The sequence below is a fragment of the Sebastes umbrosus genome, chromosome 12 (genome assembly GCF_015220745.1).
Source record: "Sebastes umbrosus isolate fSebUmb1 chromosome 12, fSebUmb1.pri, whole genome shotgun sequence".
In the NCBI taxonomy this organism is placed as follows: Eukaryota; Metazoa; Chordata; class Actinopteri; order Perciformes; family Sebastidae; genus Sebastes; species Sebastes umbrosus.
In genome coordinates this window covers 7,814,025-7,835,095 of record NC_051280.1, presented here as the reverse complement: position 1 = coordinate 7,835,095, position 21,071 = coordinate 7,814,025, and the positions used below count along the sequence as shown (strand labels likewise).

Sequence of the window (21,071 nt, the reverse complement as noted above, 5' to 3'; positions counted from 1 at the left end):
GCTACCTACTCTTACTCTCTGGTTCCTTCTCAGTTTAGAGACTTTTTGCCCTACATGTGTGTCATTACAACTTTACGGTGTGCAAAAAAAATGTTGGATGTGAAACCTTGCAATCAAGCTCTTGATTGTGTTTGAATGTTACTTTGGGCCAAATGAAATGCTCAGACAGGACAATTAGTAATTAGTAATTAATAAACACATGCTCCAGAGAGCCACAGTTACTCATGATATTTCCGCTAGATTTTAACTACTTGTATTTGTCTTTGTTCAGATTAAAAGTGGCAAGCTGGAAGCGCTTTGGTCCCTGCTCTCCAGCTACTACTTCCTGTATGCTAACGTGCGTCACGGCCTCCTGCACCACCTCCTGGAGACCTACATCTTGTATGGTGAGCATGCATGATGATACTGTATGATGAATGTGGTAACACCTTTTGAAAGTTTAGCTGCTTTTTTATCCCTTTTATCCTTCACACGTGTGCACCTGAATGAATTTGAAATTGTTACAAGGGCAGTTTACTCAGCAAACCTCCCCTTGATAAATTATGGCTAAACAAAGAATCCTAACGTTTGTGTCCTGTGAAATTTTGCCTTTCCTTTAGATGACAACAATAAGTCTGAAGACAACTGTAAGTGCTTTAAAAAATACATTACTCACAAATATTATATTATAATATTATTTCTCTTCATACAAGTTTCCCTTTGTGCTCTCAGATATCTTCCAGCGTCGTCTAGACGACTGCCGGAGTTTCTTGCGGCGTCACGGCTCCCTGCTCTCATCCTGGCCGGCTCTTTTTGTTCAGCAAGCCCTCAACGAGCCTCCTTTGACCTCTGCTCACACCTGGGCACAAGGCCTGATGGGAAAAGGAGGGGCCCGGGTAGTTGAGTGGCTAAACAATGACGGTCACACTCTCGAGGAGACCAGGTAAGCAAGGTGGTTAGAAGATGTGCGATAGAAGAAGTCTTCCTATTTGTCATTAAGAAAGGTTTTTTTTTTTTTATCCCTTTTTAAGCCAACAGCTTCTTTTTGCTTTTAGTTAGATGTAACATTACTTCAAGAGGTATCATTTTTTGTCTTTTTAACCTTGTATGTTGAGTGTTTGATTCAATATAGATTAGGGCTGTTAATCCATAGTTAATCGCGATTAATTGCAAATTTTTTGTCTGTTCAAAATGTACCTTAAAAGCGAGATTTGTCAAGTAATTAATACTCTTATCAACATGGGAGTGGGCAAATATGCTGCTTTATGCAAATGTGTGTATACATTTATTATTGGAAATCAATTAACAACACAAAATAATGACAAATATTGTCCAGAAACGCTCACAGGTACTGCATTTAGCATAATAAATATGCTCAAATCAAGCCAGTATGACATAGTTGGTACCAATGGATTCATTAGGTTTTTTAGTTTCATACAATACCACTTCTTCTACCACCGATCTTCACTCTAGCTTTAAAACTGAGCCTGCTACAACATAAAAATAGCTGTTGTGTTTATAAGTTAAAGGAATTAGTGGCGTCAAAACGAATTTGCGTTAACACGTTATCATCGCGTTAACTTTGACAGCCCTAATATTGATGTATAGGAATGTGTCGATGGTCTCGTGTGTTTCATCGCAGTGAGCTGGTGTCGACCTTCTCCTCTGAACCGACCTGTTTGGTTGTGAGCCCGGATGGAGAGCTGATGGTGGTTGGCACTGGACAGGGAATGCTGCATTTCATCAACACACAGACCGGACAGGTACGAGCAAATTCTCCAGTACAAATTTTCTTTTTTGCCTCCCTTCGGTGTGTTCTTGATCGCGTCAATTTCTCATCATGTCGCACATTTTTGGTTTGTATTCATAGCTTCTAATTGGCAATTGAGTAGCAATCCTGACCAACTGTAGACTTCACATGTTTACACAATTCAGTTCACATTTAACATGCATATAAGAAATCAGGTTGCACAGAAACTCTGACAACACGCCTACATGCACTGTAGTAAAATCCATGTGTTAATGCAGCATCTCAGTAATCAGATTTCTCCCCTCCCTGACCTTATCTTTCCTTTTATGCTGGTACACTACTGTCACAGTGATACTTTGAAATCTGGTAGCTGGTAAAATTGTGTATCTCTACCCCGATTATGGAAACCAGGTTTCATGTATACATGACGTTTAAAAAATCAGATTCCTTCAGAAATTGATTGAATCAGAATCTGAATCAGAATCGTAAATACTTTATTGATCCCCGGGGGGGGGAATTGGGACATTACAGTTATATATAAAACATAAAGAAATGTAAGAAATAGATCATGTAAATCATGTACACAATGCTACAATATATAACACAATACAAAGTAGAGAAAGGTAAGTAATAATACAAATAAGAATAAGAAATGAGAATATAAGAATGTACAAATATATGCATTAAGACACAATATATAATGTTATAACCACAGTGCATATACTGTTAGTAAATACAAAATGCTGAGAAGTGGGATCTATTAAGTGTGTTAAATATAAATGCAATAGTCGTGCATTTAAACACGCTAATTGTAAATATGTCATGTTGTGTATCTGAGAAAAATTACTATTCAGTTGTCACATTCTGAGAAAAAATGCCAGAAAAATGTCTAATGTGAACTCTCCTCCTGGCTGTGAAAAGGAAGTGAAATCGCTGGTGAGCAGCTGTGACGGCATCTCAAGCTGCGTCTTTCTTAAGGATGGACGTCTTGCTACCACCTCCTTTGATGGACGAATAGAGATCTGGGACATCGGGAATGGCTGCAGGTGAGGGGAGCTGGAGGGGACAATATCTCTCTAATCCTGTGTGATTCAGTTCTTTCCTCAGATATAGCAAAAGCTACTGATGTTTGAATGAACTTGTGTTTCTTCTCCTTGCAGGACTGCTCTCATTGAGGGCCACACTAATGTGATAACAGCAAGTGATATCACTGCAGACAGGAAGCACCTCGCAACGGTGTCTCTGGACTTCATGCTGAAAGTTAGTCACAAACAAACCACATTAAATGTTGTTTGTAGGGCTGTCAAAGTCAACGCGATCATAACACGTTAACACAAATTCATTTTAACGCCACTAAATTCTTTAACGCAACTAGAGTGGAGATCCTAGCATCAGATGAAACTAGAAAACCTAAAGAATCCATTGGTACCAATCATGTCGTACTAGTTTCTCGCAAAGGAGGATAAATAACTCTCCAAACTTAAGTTAAATTTTGGCAAGGAAAAACTGGCATGGGCATTTTCAAAGAGGTCCCTTGACCTCTGACCTCAGGATGTGTGAATGAAAATGGGTTCTATGGGTACCCACGAGTCTCCCCTTTACAGACATGCCCACTTTATGATAATCACATGCAGTTTGGGGCAAGTCATAGTCAAGTCAGCACACTGACACACTGACAGCTGTTGTTGCCTGTTGGGCTGCAGTTTGCCATGTTATGATTTGAGCATATTTTTTATGCTAAATGCAGTACCTGTGAGGGTTTCTGAACAATATTTATCATTGTTTTGTGTTGTTAATTAATTTCCAATAATAAATATATACATACATTTGCATAAAGCAAGCATATTTGCCCACTCCCATGTTGATAAGAGTATTAGATCCTTGACAAATCTCCCTTTAAGGTACATTTTGAACAGATAAAAGATGTGCGATTAATTTGCGATTAATAGCGATTAAATATTTTAATCCATTGACAGCCCTAGTTGTTTGCAAAATCAGTTACCTGTTTTCTGGTGTTTGTTTCTTTATTCTGCATTTTTTAATGTGTGACCCAGGAAGACTAGAGAAAACACTTTGTTGCAGCTGATGGGGATCTAAATACCTATAATAATACTGCTATCAAATTATGCTGTCAACAATGATTGAGTTGTATATGTCACTTAAATAGTCAACATTATCCATCCTTAATTACGTTAAATGTTTTTCTGCTTTTCAGGTTTGGTCGTCTACTAAAGGCAAGGAGATAGCAGCCCTGCCCAGCTCCAGCCCTCTGAACTGTGTGACCTTTGACCCCGAGGATCACCTGCTGGCTGCTGGTTGCTGGAATGGAAACGTGATTGTGTGGAACTGGCTCCAGAATAAAGCACTAACAGTGAGTTATCAAGATCAAGTCAATTTAATGCTCACCATCAAATTGAATGTAATAACTTTGAAACTTTAACAAAAGATACAAAACAAACAACATTATAAGATCGACACTTTAAAGGGAACTCCACACATAAAAGTCTGTTTACAGGGAGTACTACTGCATATGTGAAAATGGTTGTATAAGGCATTTTGTGGCTCCAGAGGGAACTGTGCACAATCTGATAATTGCCTCAATTGATTTCACTTGAATCAGAGTGACAATAGCTGCTACTATCATAACATACTCAAATCTCCAACTGACATGTTGGTGGTTGAGTTGCATTGTGGGTAATGTAGGCACCAGTTTTTGACAAGGAAGAAGAATGCGTGGGATAAAAAGGATATCTCTGATCCTGCTGCATCAATTTGAACCTTTTTTCGTCTGTCCGACATGTTAGTGTGTGTTAGAGCTGCAACTAACGATTATTTTCATTGCGGAATAAACTGTTAATTATTTTCTCGATTAGTTCAGAATCAATTAGTTGTTTGGTCTAGAAAATGGTGAAAAATGTCGAAGATGACGTCCTCAAATGTCTTGTTTTGTCCACAACTCAAAGATATTCAGTTTACTGTCATAAAGGAGTAAAGAAACCAGAAAATATTCACACTTAAGAAGCTGGAATCAGAGAATTTAGACTTTTCTTTCTTAAAAAATTACTTAAACCGATTAATCAATTATCAAAATAGTTGTTGATTAATTTAATAGTTGAAAACTAATTGATTAATTGTTGCAGCTCTAATGTGTGACGCTAAATCGATGGAGTACTCTTTTAAAGTGAATTTTTTAAAATTTAAATTATACTTGATTGTTGAATCTACTAATCTCAGTGTGATATTAAGGTAGTATGTGCAAGGCTAACGTGTATTATTCAACCAGAAGTAGACAAGCTATTTTATAGTATTTTGCTATTTCTTAAAAGTGATGCATTATTTCTCTTCTATCTGTTCCCTCAGTCCCTGTCTGGTCACAAGCGCTCAGTGCGCAGTCTCTCCTTCTCTTCTTCCTCCTCCATGCTCTGCTCCGGCTCTGTGTGTGGAGAGGTCAGGGTGTGGTCGGTGCCCACCTCCACCTGTGTGGGATGTTTCCAGGCTCACAGCGGAGCCACGGAGGTCCTCACCTTCCTGCAGGACGGGGGACTGCTGCTGAGTGCCGGCTCTGATCACATGGTGAGGCATACAGTATCTTTTCGGACGCACTGAGACATAATTTACGTCATCCCTTCCTGAGAGCCTCGGTGCCAGATTGAAGACATGCCAACCTCATGTGACCAAAACAACGGTTTGTGGGAATCGAGCTGTCCATCAGTATCTCTTATGAACGTTGTTGTCACTACCACATTGCTTTGTGGGATATTTATGCCGCCGTAGTGTCCGGCGTTACATACTGTAATATTTCACCAGAAATAGTATGCAATATGCGTACTATTGGTTTCATACTACAGTTTCGGACACACTAAAAAATCTCACATACTGTTTTAACGTACTTATTAGCGTGTTAGTATGGAATTTCGGACGCAACCATTCAGAAAAAAGACTCATTTACCTTAGCATCGAGGCTCAGATCAAAAAATATCATTTTCAACAAATGTACTAAGACATCAGAAGATTAATTTGCTCTTTTAGAGTGCTGCCTTTTTTTCTGAATTTGCTTTGGGAAAACAACAAGCATCCAACTGAAGATCAATGCAGGACAAGTGCACCTGCACCTGTTCCCTCTTAAGTGCACCTTATCACTTATTTTGAAATGAATAGCCTCTTTCTTCTCTATGTCTTCTTGTCTTTCTGTAAAACAGCTCCAGCTCTGGTCAGGAGGACTCGGCCGTTCGGTCACCGCATTTAGAAATGATGAAGTAAGCTCCTTATTTATCTTGTGTACAAGTGTTTAACTTCATGCCACAGTCTGTGTATGAACAGTGATGATTGAAAAACGATAGCTGCCAATTTGTGAAAAAGGAAGTGTTTTATTGTTACTGTTGTTTTTTTACATATAGTGCACAATTCTCTCTCCACATCGATCCTTTCATTTGGTGTTTTAGAGCGAACAGGAGCCTCCTTTGAAGAAACAGAGGTCTGAGACGCCTGCGCCTGCTGCTCTGTGTGTGGCTGTTAATGGAGACTATGCTGCTGTGGGTTACCACGGTGACGGCATCAAACTCTTCAGTCTTGACTCAGGTGTGTTTATGTGCCAGGAATGTAAAAAGAAAAAATCGTTTTACTAGATTGAATGAATCTGTCATTCTCACAGACAAATACGGATATGAAGATGGCTTCACATTCTCAACTCCTATCATACAACCCTACAAACTAGTTTTTGTCTATAAAGCTACAGTCACATAATTTTTCTGCAACATATTACAATATAATAACAATATTTCACCAGGACCAAAACTTAACCGACTGAAAAAAGGAACCTTGATTTAATAATAATAATCTTTATTTGTATAGCACCTTTCTAAACATAGCTACAAAGTGCTTGCACAGATACAAAGAAATACAGACAAAATAAAAACAGCAATAAAAGAACAAAACATAAAGATCAAATAATGAAAAAACTAAAACCTGTAACCAGTCGTACTGGTGCCAAAAGAGGACAATATAAGGTGTGGGAAAAGGTGCACCAAGCTGTTGCCTTACGGAGTTAAAAAAGTTAAAATTGGTAATAGAGCTACCTGACCTGATGTCCTGAGGTAGGTTTAAGCTAAACTGTCTCATGTTTTTGAGATTTTGTAGCTTTCCTCCTTTTTTTTAATTGTATTACTTTTACTTCTTACTCTCCATATCGTGTCTTGCTTGTATCTTTTATTGTGAAGTACTATAAGAAATCTGTTCTGGATAGGCACTTTATATTTACTTACTTACTTACTTACTTAATTATTTACTTACTTACTCACCGCCCACCCAAATAGGAAATTATAGTTTGTCAAAATTGGATTTTACAAGGTTTTCCCCAAAAAACAAGGAGACCGACAGACAGACGAACAAACAAACGGACCTTGTGATACCCAATTTTGACGGACGGACGGATGAACAGAACGAAAGAACCAAGCGAATGAACCGAACTGAACGAACGAACGAGTCTGCCACTACATCAAAAAACAATATATTGTCAAGTCATGAATAAAAAGCCAGCCATGAGTGATGCTCCTGAAAACAACACTAGTAACACAGGCAATACATAAAGGATATAAAACTGCTATGGTAGTAACAAAGCATAAAATATTGATGACAATTAACATACACATGGAGATGGACATACAGTACATCAATAACCTGCTATATGCTGTATTGTAGTGACTGGTGCAAGAGCTTGCACTTGAATCTTGAACCCAACTGACCTTTAATTCAAGTCACCTCCTCTATATCTGTATAAATATTGCACAAAATGAAAATAATATGCTTTTTAAAAAATCACAAAAAAGATCTGGTAAACAAACAGACCGTAACGGTTTTTATTTCAATGGCAGGTGAGAAGATCTGGGACTCCGAGGGCTTTGAGGGCCTTGATGTGTCCATACTGAGCTTGCTGTGGGTCGTCTTGGACGCAGAGCAGACGGAACCTGAGCTGCTGCTGTCTGCAGGAAGTGACAAACGTGTGAGAGTCTGGAAGAGAAAAGAAGAAGAGAAGGGACTGCTGGGAGGCTTGACAATGTGGGGAATGTTTTCTGGGCAATCAGACGTCGTCCTGGCATTAGCACAAAACTCCACGTACCTGGCAACAGCTTCAGGTAAAAACATGACCTAGTGTTTTACAGAAATGTCCTTTAATGTTATAATGTATAACATGTTTCTTAAAACATCACTCTCTCTACTAATGACTGTTTTATTATTTTCCCTTCTGTATTCCCCTTTGAATTAGATGACTCCTCCATTTGTCTGTGGTTGTTGAGCGAACTGGCCCTCGAACCGTGTATTGATCCTCATGAGTATCTGAGGGGCCACAGTGGAGGTGTCACCTGTCTGGCGTTCAGCCCTGATGGTGGACAGCTGCTGTCCGGTGGAAAAGATCAGGTACAATCAAACTTGCCAACCCTCCCGATTTTCCCGGGAGACGTTTTTCATTGCCCTTTCCCGGTTTCCTCCCGACGTCACAATTCTCCCGCATTTCTCCTGATTTATGGCAATTTTTTCACACTTTTTTGTATTCCTTTTCGTCATCTCAACATGTTTCTGGCGCTGTACAGCGTGTATAAGCCCTACGGTTTCCACCCGGATGGCAATAGAGCTACACCAAATGTCTTTTCCCGGCAGAGGAGAGCTGCTCACGACACCGCAGCGCAGTTTTTGCTGTGCTCGCCGCACATCACAGCAAAGCCAGCATGGTGTGGTGCAAGCCATTGGAAAAAACGGGTTTCAGAGCACAGTAGCGCCGTTGTTGCCAGAGGGGCGAATTATTCAGTTTAAATCCTGAGAATTAAAAGTAAAATTAAAAGTAGGCCTATTTAACAAAAAATGCTGTCGCAGTGTATTTAGTATTTTGTTATTTTCATTCTTTAAAAGTCACCAGATTGCAGGAAACAAACTCTCTGACACAGTGGGGAGGACCCCCAGACCCTCACTTTTGGTTTTGAAATCCTCCCTATTTTTGAGGTCTCAAGGTTGGCAAGTATGGGTACAATGTGTTTGGGCCACAGTATTATGACAGTTTTGATACAAACACTGACTGTATTAATACTGAAAATGTGTTGCTACGTGGACTTTAGCAGATTTGTAGCTATTTTTGTGCCAGGATGACGTATTGTTGTAGGCCAACATGGAAGTTAGAACTGCACTGGTTCCCTCGACAAGAAGACAATGGGATTTTTCCATTGGATTTGGGATTATTGCAGAAAATAAGCTCTGTGGCAAACAAAAATGTATGATATTTACACGTTTTGTTCCGTATAGTCTCCACAAATGAACACCACTTCTATGATTTTTGAAGTGTGAATGCAATCACCAGTAGTGAAAAGCTAACGTTAGGCTATAGACGGAACTACACCACGGACGCATGACTTCAGCGTCACCTCCACTAAGCTTCCGACTTGTAATTTGATTTTCATGCGCTAAACCTCTTCTACAAAAGCCTTTCCTCTCAGAGTGACGTGATCTAGCTAGTGGTCATGACTGTGTCAATGCCACTCTCACATCATGTTTCAAAGACGACCAAAAAAGTGTCGATAGGAGTAGAAACACAACGAGGCTGTGAAGGCAGACTAGAGAGTAGACGAGTTTACGTGTTCAGCGTGATGACGTTTATTGTCCCCGACAACCGGTGTAGTCTCATTTAACCACTTGACACAATATACTGTGAGACTATATCAAATTTTTCAGCCTTTAGAGATGTCTTCCATGGTAGCTCTCCCTTTAGTATCATTGAGTGTATTAAGCCATCGTTGGCAATAAAATAGAGGTGTTGATTCAACTTTATGGTCAGTTTGAAGGATGTAGTTTGTTGAACTGTTGAACTGTATCGCATTATAGAGAGAGGTGTTTCTGTTATTTGTCCTACCGTCACTGATATAAATGCGTACAGACACATGTTTCAGTATAACGCAGTACTGACAGGTGTCTTTGTTTCAGGCCCTGATGGTGTGGGATGTGAGTTCGTCTCCTGCTGCTCTCTTTAAGTCGCTCCCTCACTCACACAAAGACTGGATCACCGGCTGTGTTTGGACTCCAGACTGTGTGGTAAATCTTCATTACATTAAAGGAACAGTCTGTAGCATTTCAGAAGATCTATTAGCAGAAATGGAATATAATATTAATAACTATGTTTTCATTAGTGTATAATCACCTGAAACTAAGAATTGTTGTGTTTTCGTTACCTTAGAATGAGCCCTTCATATCTACATAGGGAGTTGGTCCTCTTCACAGAGTCTGCCATGTTTCGCCGCCATCTTTCTACAGTAGCCAGTAACAAAAACACGCTCTAGAGGCAGCCTTTCATGTTTTTACGGTTCCTGAAGGCCACCGTAGTTCTCCCATATGCTTGTGAAACTTTGGTAGAGTGCAAAACTGTGGTACCGCCAGCCGCCGTCTGACTTCTGTTGTTCCTAAAGTAGTGTTATTATGGCAAGAATGGCCTCTAATTGAGGCGAACGGCGTTACCACGGTTTTGCACTCACGTTACCGCAGTCTTGGAAAGGGAGGAGTGAGCGGAGGGGTACTCAGTTGGTTGCAATCTACAACCACACCACTAGATGCCACTAAATCCTACACACTGTGCCTTTTTAAAGAAATGTAACTAACCTGAGTTACAGGTTTGCCCCTGAATAGAGATGTTACCAGAGAGAGTCATATTACTACAGTACACTGTGTTATTCACAGCACTATTGTGTTTATGTGAACTTGTCTTCTGTTTCAGATTAGCTCTTCAAACGACGGGAGGCTTTGTTTATGGGATCTGCAGGCAGGCCAAAGTCTCAAAGAAATCTCCTGGAGGAGTCCTCTTACATCTGTCTGCTGTCTGGTGAGCAAATTATTATGGCTGTCAATTGATTAAAATATTTAATTACAGTTAATCCATTTATCCGTTCAAAATGTACATTTTAAGGGAGATTTGTTAAGTATTTAATACTCTTATCAACATGGGAGTGGGCAAATATGCTGCTTTATGCAAATGTATGTATATATTTATTATTGGAAATCAATTAAAAACACAAAACAATGACAGATATTGTCCAGAAACCCTCACAGGTACTGCATTGTTTCCTTCTCCCCTGAAAAACCGTAATGCAAATAATTGCGTTGGTGGAGTAAATGAGCTTGCGTAGTTCATGTATAGTGTTGAAATATAACCGCAGGTCTGTCTTTGTTTTCTCTTTTGAGACTTGCCTGTAGTAAACCCTCAGCCTCATTAGTGGATTTCTGTGTTGACTGTGTTTCTGTGTGCAGGGACGGTATGTGATGGCCGGCTGTGCAGAGGGAGAGCTTCATGTTTGGAACTGGGAAACAAACATGGAGATCTGCCACATTGATGCACACGAGGAACGTATACACCACTGCTCTCTCCTGCCAAATACAGGTAAACATCCTGAGAAAATGAGTGCGCACATACATTCATTTTTTCTCGAAGGACGCTTGTTTTTATTTGAATAGTTATTTTTTTAATTCCTGCTTTGTTTTTAAGACAAGAACAAAGAAGTCAACCCAGAAGAAATGGCTGTTTTCACTGCGTCAGATGATGGCATAGTGCAGCTCTGGAAACCACTACAGGTCTGTCAGTCAACATAAAATGTGGAAAGTTTTAGAGGGTTTTTCATAATAATATCCAACATGTTTGTCTTTTTCTATGTTTTTTAGTTTTTTTCACACATTTTCTTTGATGTGGACTAGATGCAGAGCAAAAATGACCTCCTTAGGATCCATAATAAAATAAAATAAATAAAATAAAAGAGTGGACACTGTCTCTTATTTCTCTGTTGTATGTCTCCTCTCTCACATTTTGTATCTTTACGTACAGGTGGAGCACTTCGCCACCTTCCAGGGTCATAGCGGTGCGATACGTGGCGTGATACGTGGCGTGATTCCCGAACAAGGAGGCGCAGATTTCTTCACTGTTTCTGAAGACTGCTCATTGCGAGGCTGGACGTGGGGAACAGGTAAAACTTTATATTCTGTCTTTATATAATAACATTGAGAAAGAAAATAGTTAATGTGCATTCATGAAAGACATCGCTATATATATATATATATATATATATATATATATATATATATATATGTTGATATATGTATATATGTTGATATATATATAGATATATATATGTTGATATATATATCTATATATATAAAACAAAATTAAATGAAATCTCTGTTTTGTTAATGCATCAAACCAGCTTCAAATTATTATTAGTTTACCTAATATAGAAATTATACTTTCTGCATATACAACTGATAATGTTGTATATGCATATTTCTTACAAAGAGCTCTGTGCCTTACTGTCTTAGTGTCTTGCCTTTGACTAATTCCAGTGTCTTTTTGGGCGAATTTCACTATGAAAATACATATTTCTTTTCAGCGGTGTCTTCAAGTATTCTTTTCAGGCTGCATTCAGCCCCAACAACCTTCATTAACAAAGTAGGGCAGCAAGTATGTTGCTTGAGAGGCTTAAGTCTGTAAAGCCCTCGCTGCTGCTCATTGTGTTCTTCTCTCATCTGGTGGCTGGACGATAAAAGGACTGTTTGTTTAAAGAGGCTTTAGCAAGAAAATCAACCTGAAACAATAAAAGTGAGGGGAAAAAAGTGAATGAAAAGTGAATAAGCCCCAGTGGAAATTACATCCCTGTTTATACTAAAAATGTTATTTACCGTGAAGTTTAAAGGAACATTATGTAACATTTCGGGGGATCTATTTGCAGAAATGGAATATAATATTAATAACTATGTTTTCATTAGTGTATAATCACCTGAAACTAAGAATCGTTGTGTTTTCGTTAGCTTAGAATGAGCCCTTCATATCTACATAGGGAGCAGGTCCTCTTCACGGAGTCCGCCATGTTTCTACAGTACACTGACTCTAGAGAGAGCCTTTCGTCTTTTTACGTTACCTGAAGGTTCACCATAGTTCTCCGACACGCTCGTGAATCTGTGGTAATGTGAGCCGCAGAGTGCAAAACCGTGGTACCGCAAGCCGCCGTCTGACTTCCGTTGCTCCTAAAGTAGTGTTATTATAGTAAGGATGAGCGAGGTGAACGGCGTTACCACGGTTTTGCACTCTTTGAAAGGGAGGAGTGAGCTGAGGGGTACTCAGTTGGTTGCAATCTGAAACCGCACCGCTAAAGCGATGACGCCAAATCCTACACAATGTCCCTTTAAGTACATGCATTTATTGCAAATATTTTGCCTTTACATTATGTATTTTGTAAAGCTTTGTTTCTAAATGAGATATTAAATGTGGTAGAACTGCATCATTTCAACTCAAATAATAATCAAAATATTTTGTTCATTATTGAGATCTTGATCATCATAATCACTCATCCATTTCTAGGAATAAAATATTTTGATCACACTTATTGAGAGAAACCTGCCTTCTCTGTGTACATTATGGCGATTGCTTCAGTGTCTCTCTTTTATTTTCTTTCAAAGTTTATTCACACCCTATATCATCCAATAATCAAGTCAAATGTCCCAGGTCACACACATCATTTGAAACCACCGTCTTCTGTATATATCACTAGTAAGAGTCACCTGATGCTGCTCAGTGAAGGAGGTGTGATCATGGTTGCAATGTGATGTACTGTATCTAATATATGGTGTGTGACCTTTATTTTGAAAACTGTCCCAGTTCACCTCTGTGTTCTGTCTTTTCAGAGTTTTCCCCCAGTCTGACAGGACCAGTCACAGCTCTGTGCTTGTCCCAGAGAGACGATTTGCTTCTTGCTGGTTATGAATCCGGTTTGCTGGAAGTATGGCAGCACCGCGCTGTGGTCGGCCAGAAGCAGGTGAAAACATGCACAAGAAAAAAGAATCTATACTGGACACACGTGTGTTTTTGTGTTTGTGTTAATCACACGGCGTGTCTGTTTGTTTGCGTCAGGTTTCAGACGGCAGCGTCCTAGCGATCTGCTCCATGCCTGATGGCCAGTTTGCTGTCAGTTCCACGAAGCTCGCTATTGATGTGTGGAAGCTGGTGTGGAATCAACAACACAGCTCTGCAAGGTAAATAACTGCAAAACAGTCACACTACTAACATACCAATACTGGACCTACACTACTTTTTAAAATCTTATTTTTTAAACCTTTATTTAGTCAGAAGTTATGAACTAATTATCATTTTTAATAAAGAACTGTGGAAACAACAAGAGAGCAACAGAATAAATACACATTTATTGATGCCAGCATTTATTTGGTAACAAATGAATGTGATGAGGAGAAAATGCAAATACAAACCGAAAGTAACCACTCTTTTTCTCTGTACTAAATGTGAACAAAAAGTAAGAAAGATGTACATGAGAAAGCATTCTTTTCATACCTTATATTTAACAGTGATACTTATGATAAACAGTGCTTTGAGAATTACACATTATCTGATTAATGTGTCAAAATCGATACATTACCTCTCAGTATAGTGATTACTGCTGATACAGATGGGAAGCCACATTAGCAGCATGTTTTCCTGTAATACTACACTGCCTATAATCCGATTGCTGAGGTGTGCCAATTTCTGTAGTGGTATAAAATCACTACAATGTCAAAATGGAAGGATACTGTTTGAAGGCATATTCATCATAGGTGTGTTTTGGGCGTAACAGGAGATAAACCAATCAGAGTGCCATCTCCCATTCCCTTTAAATACCAAATGTGCCTGCAACTAAATAGAAAGATTTGCACCATAAATTTGTCCATAAAAGTTCACCAGAATGCAGGGAATGAAGTGTTTGACGCTCAAAATTTCTGTTGCGAACCCGCCTATGTAGTTGCATCTTACCATTTAAATAATACGCCCTTTAAAGAGCAGATTTTTGTTGGTCTAAAGGCATCAAGATAGCAATGTACCAACAAAGCACCTGACCACACCTTATTTTAAGATCAACACGCTCATGGGCGCACAGATGGTCAACGTGGCAACGTGGCAACGTGGTAACATGGCTGCTGGGCATGAAAATGACAACTGTGTCAGTCTGAAACTAGCATTAGGCCTTTTTCACGGAAGACATTTTGACATGTCACAGTAGGAAAAGCACAGGTGTAAAGAATGACAATAATGATGGCTGAATTCCATTTAGCTGCTTTGATTTCATCATCCTGGTATTGTGCATGCTGATTTCCTGTCACTCTCACTGGGACAATTTTGAGGATTCCCTCCAGACATGTTTTAAGTAGGGCTGTCAATCGATTCAAATATTTAATTGCGATAAATTGCATGATTGTCGATAGTTAATCAGGATTAATTTCAAATTAATCACACATTTTTTATCTGTTCTAAATGTACCTTAAAGGGACATTTGCGAAGTATTTAATACTCTTATCAACATGGGAGTGGGAAAATATGCTGATTTGATGCAAATCTATGTATATATTTATTATTGGAAATCAATTAACAACACGAAACAATGACAAATATTGCCAGTATCTTCACTCTTTAAAACTGAGCCCGCTACAATCTAAAAAGTTGCGTCAATGCGTTAAAAAAATGAGTGGCGTTAAAATGAATCTGCGTTAACGCGTTATTATCGCGTTAACTTTGACAGCTCTAGTTTTAAGACAAACTCTGCATTTACATCTTTCTGCACAGTGAAGCTCAAACATTCAAGTGACAATAAGCAAAACACATTTTGGGGTAGAGGGTTAGAGTTAGGTAGTTCCATGGAGACTGGAAATGAACCAAATACGGTGTGAGGTGTTGATTCTACACACTAACCAGTCCTGCTCTGTTCATGTGTTTCTGTTGCTCCCAGCCTGGTGAAGGTAACCACGTACAAAAAGAAAGACCCAGTGGTCCACCTCAACTACTTCTCCGTCCTGATGGGTGTGTCAGACTGTGGAGTAATATCTGACGTCACAATAGATCAGGAAAACGATTGGAACCACACAATCACTAGGTAACACACTACATACTGTACTGTACGGTATTTACCAAAATCTTTGTCCAGGTTTTTCAGGGTACTTTAAACGAATCATTGTCCATTGGCTGATTATCAGTTTTTTTGAAGTTTGGAGAAAACTCAATTCTTCCTGAAAGTTTTCATCATTATTATGTGACTTTTAGTTTTTTTTTGCTTGTTGAATTAAGACAGAGGAAATGTTAATCAAGGCAAACCCACTTATGGTGGAGGTGATCAGAAAGTCAAAAAAATATTGCTGATGATGTATTTGTTTGAAGTATTTTCTATCAAATTTTCCTGCTGATATTTGACATTTTTGACAAGGTTAACCCTTAATGATCGCTCCAGGTAGCAGAAAGTGGTAAATATTGGTTATATAATGCACTGTATCCTGGGTCAGAATGCAGACCACAGCTAAATACAGTAATTTGTTTTTAAATGTAATATTTAAGTTTTAATCTCTGCAGCTTCTATTGACACACAGTTTAGCTCAGTTCTACATATGGTGCTATTGGGTTGTTTCTTATACACTGAGGGGTTTTATTTTATAAGCCCCAAATTATTAAACCAAGCTTAAAAAAGCTCTTTGGTTATTTGGCTTTTATTGCAGCTGGAGCCAAAGTGTCCGAATTTTGAGCATGATCCATAACGACGAGAAGAGCATGTGGCTGGTGGGCGAAGAAAGCGGAGAAGTCAGAATTGGCTTTGTTGTGAGTTTTGCCCAACTTGTCTTTAAATAATATTAATAATGTTGTAGGAACACCATAAACGTGTTTGTTGTAGCTCTCACATTTATTAGTGAAAAGAAAATATATTGTCAGTTAATTGATATCACCTGGCAGAGAGCACTTCCTTTTTGTCTGTCTAAGCAGCTCCTACATTTCAATTACAAATGAGGTCAAACCTCAGGTGTAGTGTGCCACATACTTTATTTATAGTAAATGTTGATTGATGCCTCTGTCCTCTCTTTCCTCAGTTTGCCATGGGCCCCAAAAACAGTTTCAATTCAGCTTTCAGCTCAATGAGCCTAGAGACCACCGAAGAGGAGAAGAAGGGGGCCATGATAACAGCTGGAACTGTGGACAAAGGTACTAACATCTGCACTGTTTCCGCCGCAGATGTTACTGTTACTACTCTTACTTCAAGCATACGTCTACTCCTGCACATGCCAGCTTCTGGTGCGTTTGTTCATTATGTGATTATCCAACGTGTTGTATGTTCTTTCAGAATTTGTCGTGTGTGGAGACGTGAACGGCAACATGTGGTTCAACCAGCCTTCAGAGGATTCCTCGTGGAGCAGCAGAAAACCTGTAAGAGCTGAGAGACTCTGAAACCGAACATAAGACACTAGAGTATATTTAATATTGTAATATTTATTAAAAAATAAAACCCACAGCATTTGCTTGAATGAGAAAACTATAGACCTTTTCATAGCCATTCTGTTGCTAGGGCAACAGCTTTGGTCTAATTTTGTATTATTATTTAATACAGGCAAAACACACATAACAAACACGACAATATGATGGCATGACAATATAAAGAAAAATAAAATAAAGGAAAACACGTAGACAAAGGGAAAATAATAAATAAATAATTAAAAAGAGTTAAAAATCAAATTAATAATTATTCAAATAATTAGGTTGACAATACCGATACATTTAGAAACTGAAATATACATATGGCATAGGGGGTATGTAATAATTATATATAGTCCCACTCTTAAGTAGAGAAAATCTTTTTCCATTTCATGTTGTGTTGTGCTACATTTTAGTGGTTTGTAGCAATTATTTTTTCCAAAAGAAATTGGCTTTGCAATGTATTTTGGGGATTTTTAGATTCAGATTTGTTCTTGATTGAGGTTTGAATATAAATATTTTGTCTAATAGAATAATTGTATTTATTATCCGGGGACAATTTGCATCCAGAACCCCCAACATAATGTTTACAGGTGTAAATGTTAAATAAATATTGAGTAGCCTTAGCCAATTTTGGATAATAGTCCACAACCTTACAAAATGTGGATAATAGAAAACAAAGAAATAAAAGCAAACATCAGAAATAATCCGCCTTTGCTTTAAGCCATGGCTTCACTTTGTATTGTTTTTAATGATGATGTGGTTTTATCCCCAGGCTCACAGTGACCGGATCAGTGTGCTGAAACTAACTGACCGCACCATCATCTCAGCCTCCTACGACAGGACAGTGAAGCTGTGGGACAGAAACACTAAGAAACAGGTACGTCACAGTCTTAAAAGAGCAACAACATTGTGGGAAATACGCTTATTATCTCTCTCGCGGATAGTTGGATGAGAAGATGGGAAGAGGTACCAAGTGTGTGCACACAATCCAGGCAAAGATGCTCAGGTGCAAGACAAAACATATTTAAATGTAGGGCACAAGGTAGAAGCAGTAATCAACTCAAATCATTATCACCTGCTTTACCACGAACAGCAGGGGAAAACAAAACAACACAAGATGTCAATCACAGTACTCCAGAAAATAGAAACTCAGAAATCCAGAAGATATATATATATGTATATATATATATATATATATACAAAGTTAAATATGACAGAACTTGAAAAACACATGGTGGTCATTTGATAAGAAGTCTGAATGTCTTTTTATCAATAATTTTACAGACAGATGGCACAAAGGTTTAGATACAAATGTAAACAGGCAGGCAAGAAAAACGGACAACGACCCACTGTATGGAGCCGGGAATGAAGACTGGAGTGCAGCCCGCTGGCTAGCGTATAGTAGATCTATGCACTCTGACACAGAAGAAATGCATAAAGAAATGTAAAAAGAAATGTGAAAAAAACTGTATAAAGAAAAGAATACATAAATAAATAAGTTTGGGGAAAGAAATAAGGGGTGAAATGCAAAGGGAAAATTGTGCAGAAGTATATAAAGAAATAAAGGCATGAGTATATAAATAAATACATATATTTAAAAATCTAAATAAATAAATGCAAAACTAAATAAATAATAAATGTAAAAATAAATTAATAAATCTGAAAATTTATGTAAAAATAAATAAAAGGGAAAATTAAACAGAAGAGTAAATAAATAATGGAAATAATACAAAGATAAATAAATAAAAAAGCAAATTAAAGCAGAAATATTAATTAATGACTACATTTATTTTTAATATTATTTTTGCTACATTTAATGACATATGTATTCATTTTTCATGTCATTTATTTATTTATTCATTTATTTTTGATTTTGGCAGGTTCTGTCCTCCATAGTTTCCCCCTGCTTGCAGTCTTTATGCTAAGCTAAGCTAACCAGCTGGCTCCAGCTTCATATTTAACAGACAGATATGAGAGGGGGATCGGTCTTCTCATCAAACTCTTGGCAAAGAAAATGCAAATTAGCGTACTCTGAAAGTTCTGTACTCTTCTCATGCAGCTTACTGACTAAGTTGTTCCTTCACCCTACTTTTGTATTATTTTAAATGGTCTTCAAATAACTATTTACCTTCTACCCTCTCCCTCTCTCTTCCTCCAGGTGGGCATGTTTGTGTGTGGAGGTCCTGTTCTGCATTTGGAGGTGAACCCTGAAAAGCCCACTGAACTGGTTTGTGGTGACGGACAGGGAAAGATCTACTTCCTCTCCTGGAAAGAATAACCCTCAAGATATTAAATAAAGGTTATCTATCTATCTATCCATCTATCTATTATGCACTAAATTCAGCATTTAGGAAAAATGCTTAAACACTACAATTAACCAAAGATTGCTAGGAATGTGTTGCTTCCTCTTTGCTTCAATGAAGGTGAATAGTATATTTAAAAAAAAATGAAGGTGAAATATTTACATCACATACAGGGATAAGCATCTATGTAATAGTTGCAAAGATATGTTTACTTTACATGTGCCTTTACTTTATAAGATAGAAGAAAATATTATCAGTTATAGTTATGTGTAAGCTGAATTAATCAATGGCCTTATTTTATTTGAAAATTGTAACAGAATGAAAATAGGAATGTGGGATATGAAACAATTATCTTTTTTTTGACAATAAATTAAATGTTCAAATCTGCACTTTGAAATGTTGTTTTGTTTGTTTTTTAAAAGGACTAAATGAAAAAAAGAACGTGGATTTAAACAAAAAATATTGTATGTTATACTTTTTTTACATTTAACAAATAGTCAATAATTAGTAGCTTTTCTTTTATATTCCTGGGACAAGAAAATGGGTGTTGACATTCTAGTTATTGTCAGATTTTCTGTGAATGAATGCATTTAAAGGTAATTAAACCAAAAGCAGGAGAGATTTGCTTTGATTGCTATTTGACATGTGTTTTATGTAAACAGAGACTCTGTCTGGCTGTGAGACATCGATGGCAGACATGTAAACACAGTTTATCAGCTAAGTGCTTTTACAGCTCTCTTATCTGCACTGAATTGCTTCTGTTCTGTTGACAATGGGTCATATTTAGTGCAATAAAACTATATCTACTGCTGCACGCTGAATTTGAATGTTTTCACCATGAAATGAATAGAAATGTGAACCTTAATGGGACAGTTAATAATCACATAATGTTGCAGTATATTTTAATAGGCTATGTTAACAAGATGGTCTTTAATATTATAACATTAAAACAGCATAATGAGACTTATACAGCAGTTTGACTTTGGCCACTATGCCAGAACATTAGCTGTGTCCCAAATCCATACATACTAATTCTATACAATATTCAATACATAATCGTCATAGTATACTGTTAAGGTAGGAGATGTACAAAAATATCAAAATATTTTAACATTTTCTAGCCTACTAACAAGAAATCATACAATATGTGTGACGTTGGGGACAAATCAAACTGCAAATTTGGAAACCTATTGCCAAATAAACATTTCTCTAAGATTTAATGCTTATCATTTTGTTTTCCAAGATTTTTTCTGTTTAACCACCTCCCATAATAAATCTAAAATTGTTCCAGCTGTAAGTAACTCCTCCATTTATTTCCTTTGTGCATTTTATTGTGGGAGAATAAACATCATACTCTGATTTGAGTATGCTTTATTTTGTCACTTTTTTTCCGGCGGTGGAATAATTACCAGTAAGTGCATTTACTGAAGTACAATTAAGAGATACTTGTACTTTACTAGAGTATTTCTATTTCATAATACTCTATACTTCTACTCCACTACAATTTGGAAGCCAATATTGTACTTTACTTCACTACATTTATTTAATGTCCGTTACTAGTTACTTTGCAGATTCAGATTATTAATACACAATGTAAATCAACTAATAAAAGCTGACGTGTTTTTACGGATTAAGGTATAAGGCAGACTGTAAAGTAGTTGAAATCAGCTCCACTTAGGCAGCTGCAACATTAGTGATGCTTATATTAATGCAACACTATTTATAATCCAGTAATATAATATATATCATT

General features: G+C 37.7%; 1 protein-coding gene across 4 annotated transcripts in view; it reads left to right on the top strand.

The window, feature by feature from the left end:
• Positions 1–20,136, top strand: part of tep1 (telomerase-associated protein 1) — a 42,945-nt gene extending 22,809 nt beyond the window's left edge. For all 4 annotated transcript variants that reach the window (XM_037787652.1, XM_037787651.1, XM_037787654.1 and 1 more), the window contains exons 32-56: positions 272–386; positions 600–626; positions 712–922; positions 1,622–1,742; positions 2,651–2,775; positions 2,890–2,989; positions 3,945–4,100; positions 5,090–5,302; positions 5,929–5,985; positions 6,172–6,307; positions 7,600–7,860; positions 7,992–8,143; positions 9,695–9,802; positions 10,479–10,583; positions 11,009–11,138; positions 11,244–11,329; positions 11,577–11,715; positions 13,427–13,557; positions 13,653–13,774; positions 15,514–15,657; positions 16,271–16,370; positions 16,637–16,748; positions 16,888–16,970; positions 17,791–17,895; positions 19,177–20,136. In XM_037787652.1, coding sequence (XP_037643580.1) covers positions 272–386; positions 600–626; positions 712–922; positions 1,622–1,742; positions 2,651–2,775; positions 2,890–2,989; positions 3,945–4,100; positions 5,090–5,302; positions 5,929–5,985; positions 6,172–6,307; positions 7,600–7,860; positions 7,992–8,143; positions 9,695–9,802; positions 10,479–10,583; positions 11,009–11,138; positions 11,244–11,329; positions 11,577–11,715; positions 13,427–13,557; positions 13,653–13,774; positions 15,514–15,657; positions 16,271–16,370; positions 16,637–16,748; positions 16,888–16,970; positions 17,791–17,895; positions 19,177–19,296 — 3,159 coding nt within the window. In that variant the 3' untranslated portion in view covers positions 19,297–20,136. The remainder of the gene's footprint in view (positions 1–271; positions 387–599; positions 627–711; positions 923–1,621; positions 1,743–2,650; positions 2,776–2,889; positions 2,990–3,944; positions 4,101–5,089; positions 5,303–5,928; positions 5,986–6,171; positions 6,308–7,599; positions 7,861–7,991; positions 8,144–9,694; positions 9,803–10,478; positions 10,584–11,008; positions 11,139–11,243; positions 11,330–11,576; positions 11,716–13,426; positions 13,558–13,652; positions 13,775–15,513; positions 15,658–16,270; positions 16,371–16,636; positions 16,749–16,887; positions 16,971–17,790; positions 17,896–19,176) is intronic.
• The last annotated feature ends 935 nt before the right edge of the window (positions 20,137–21,071 follow it).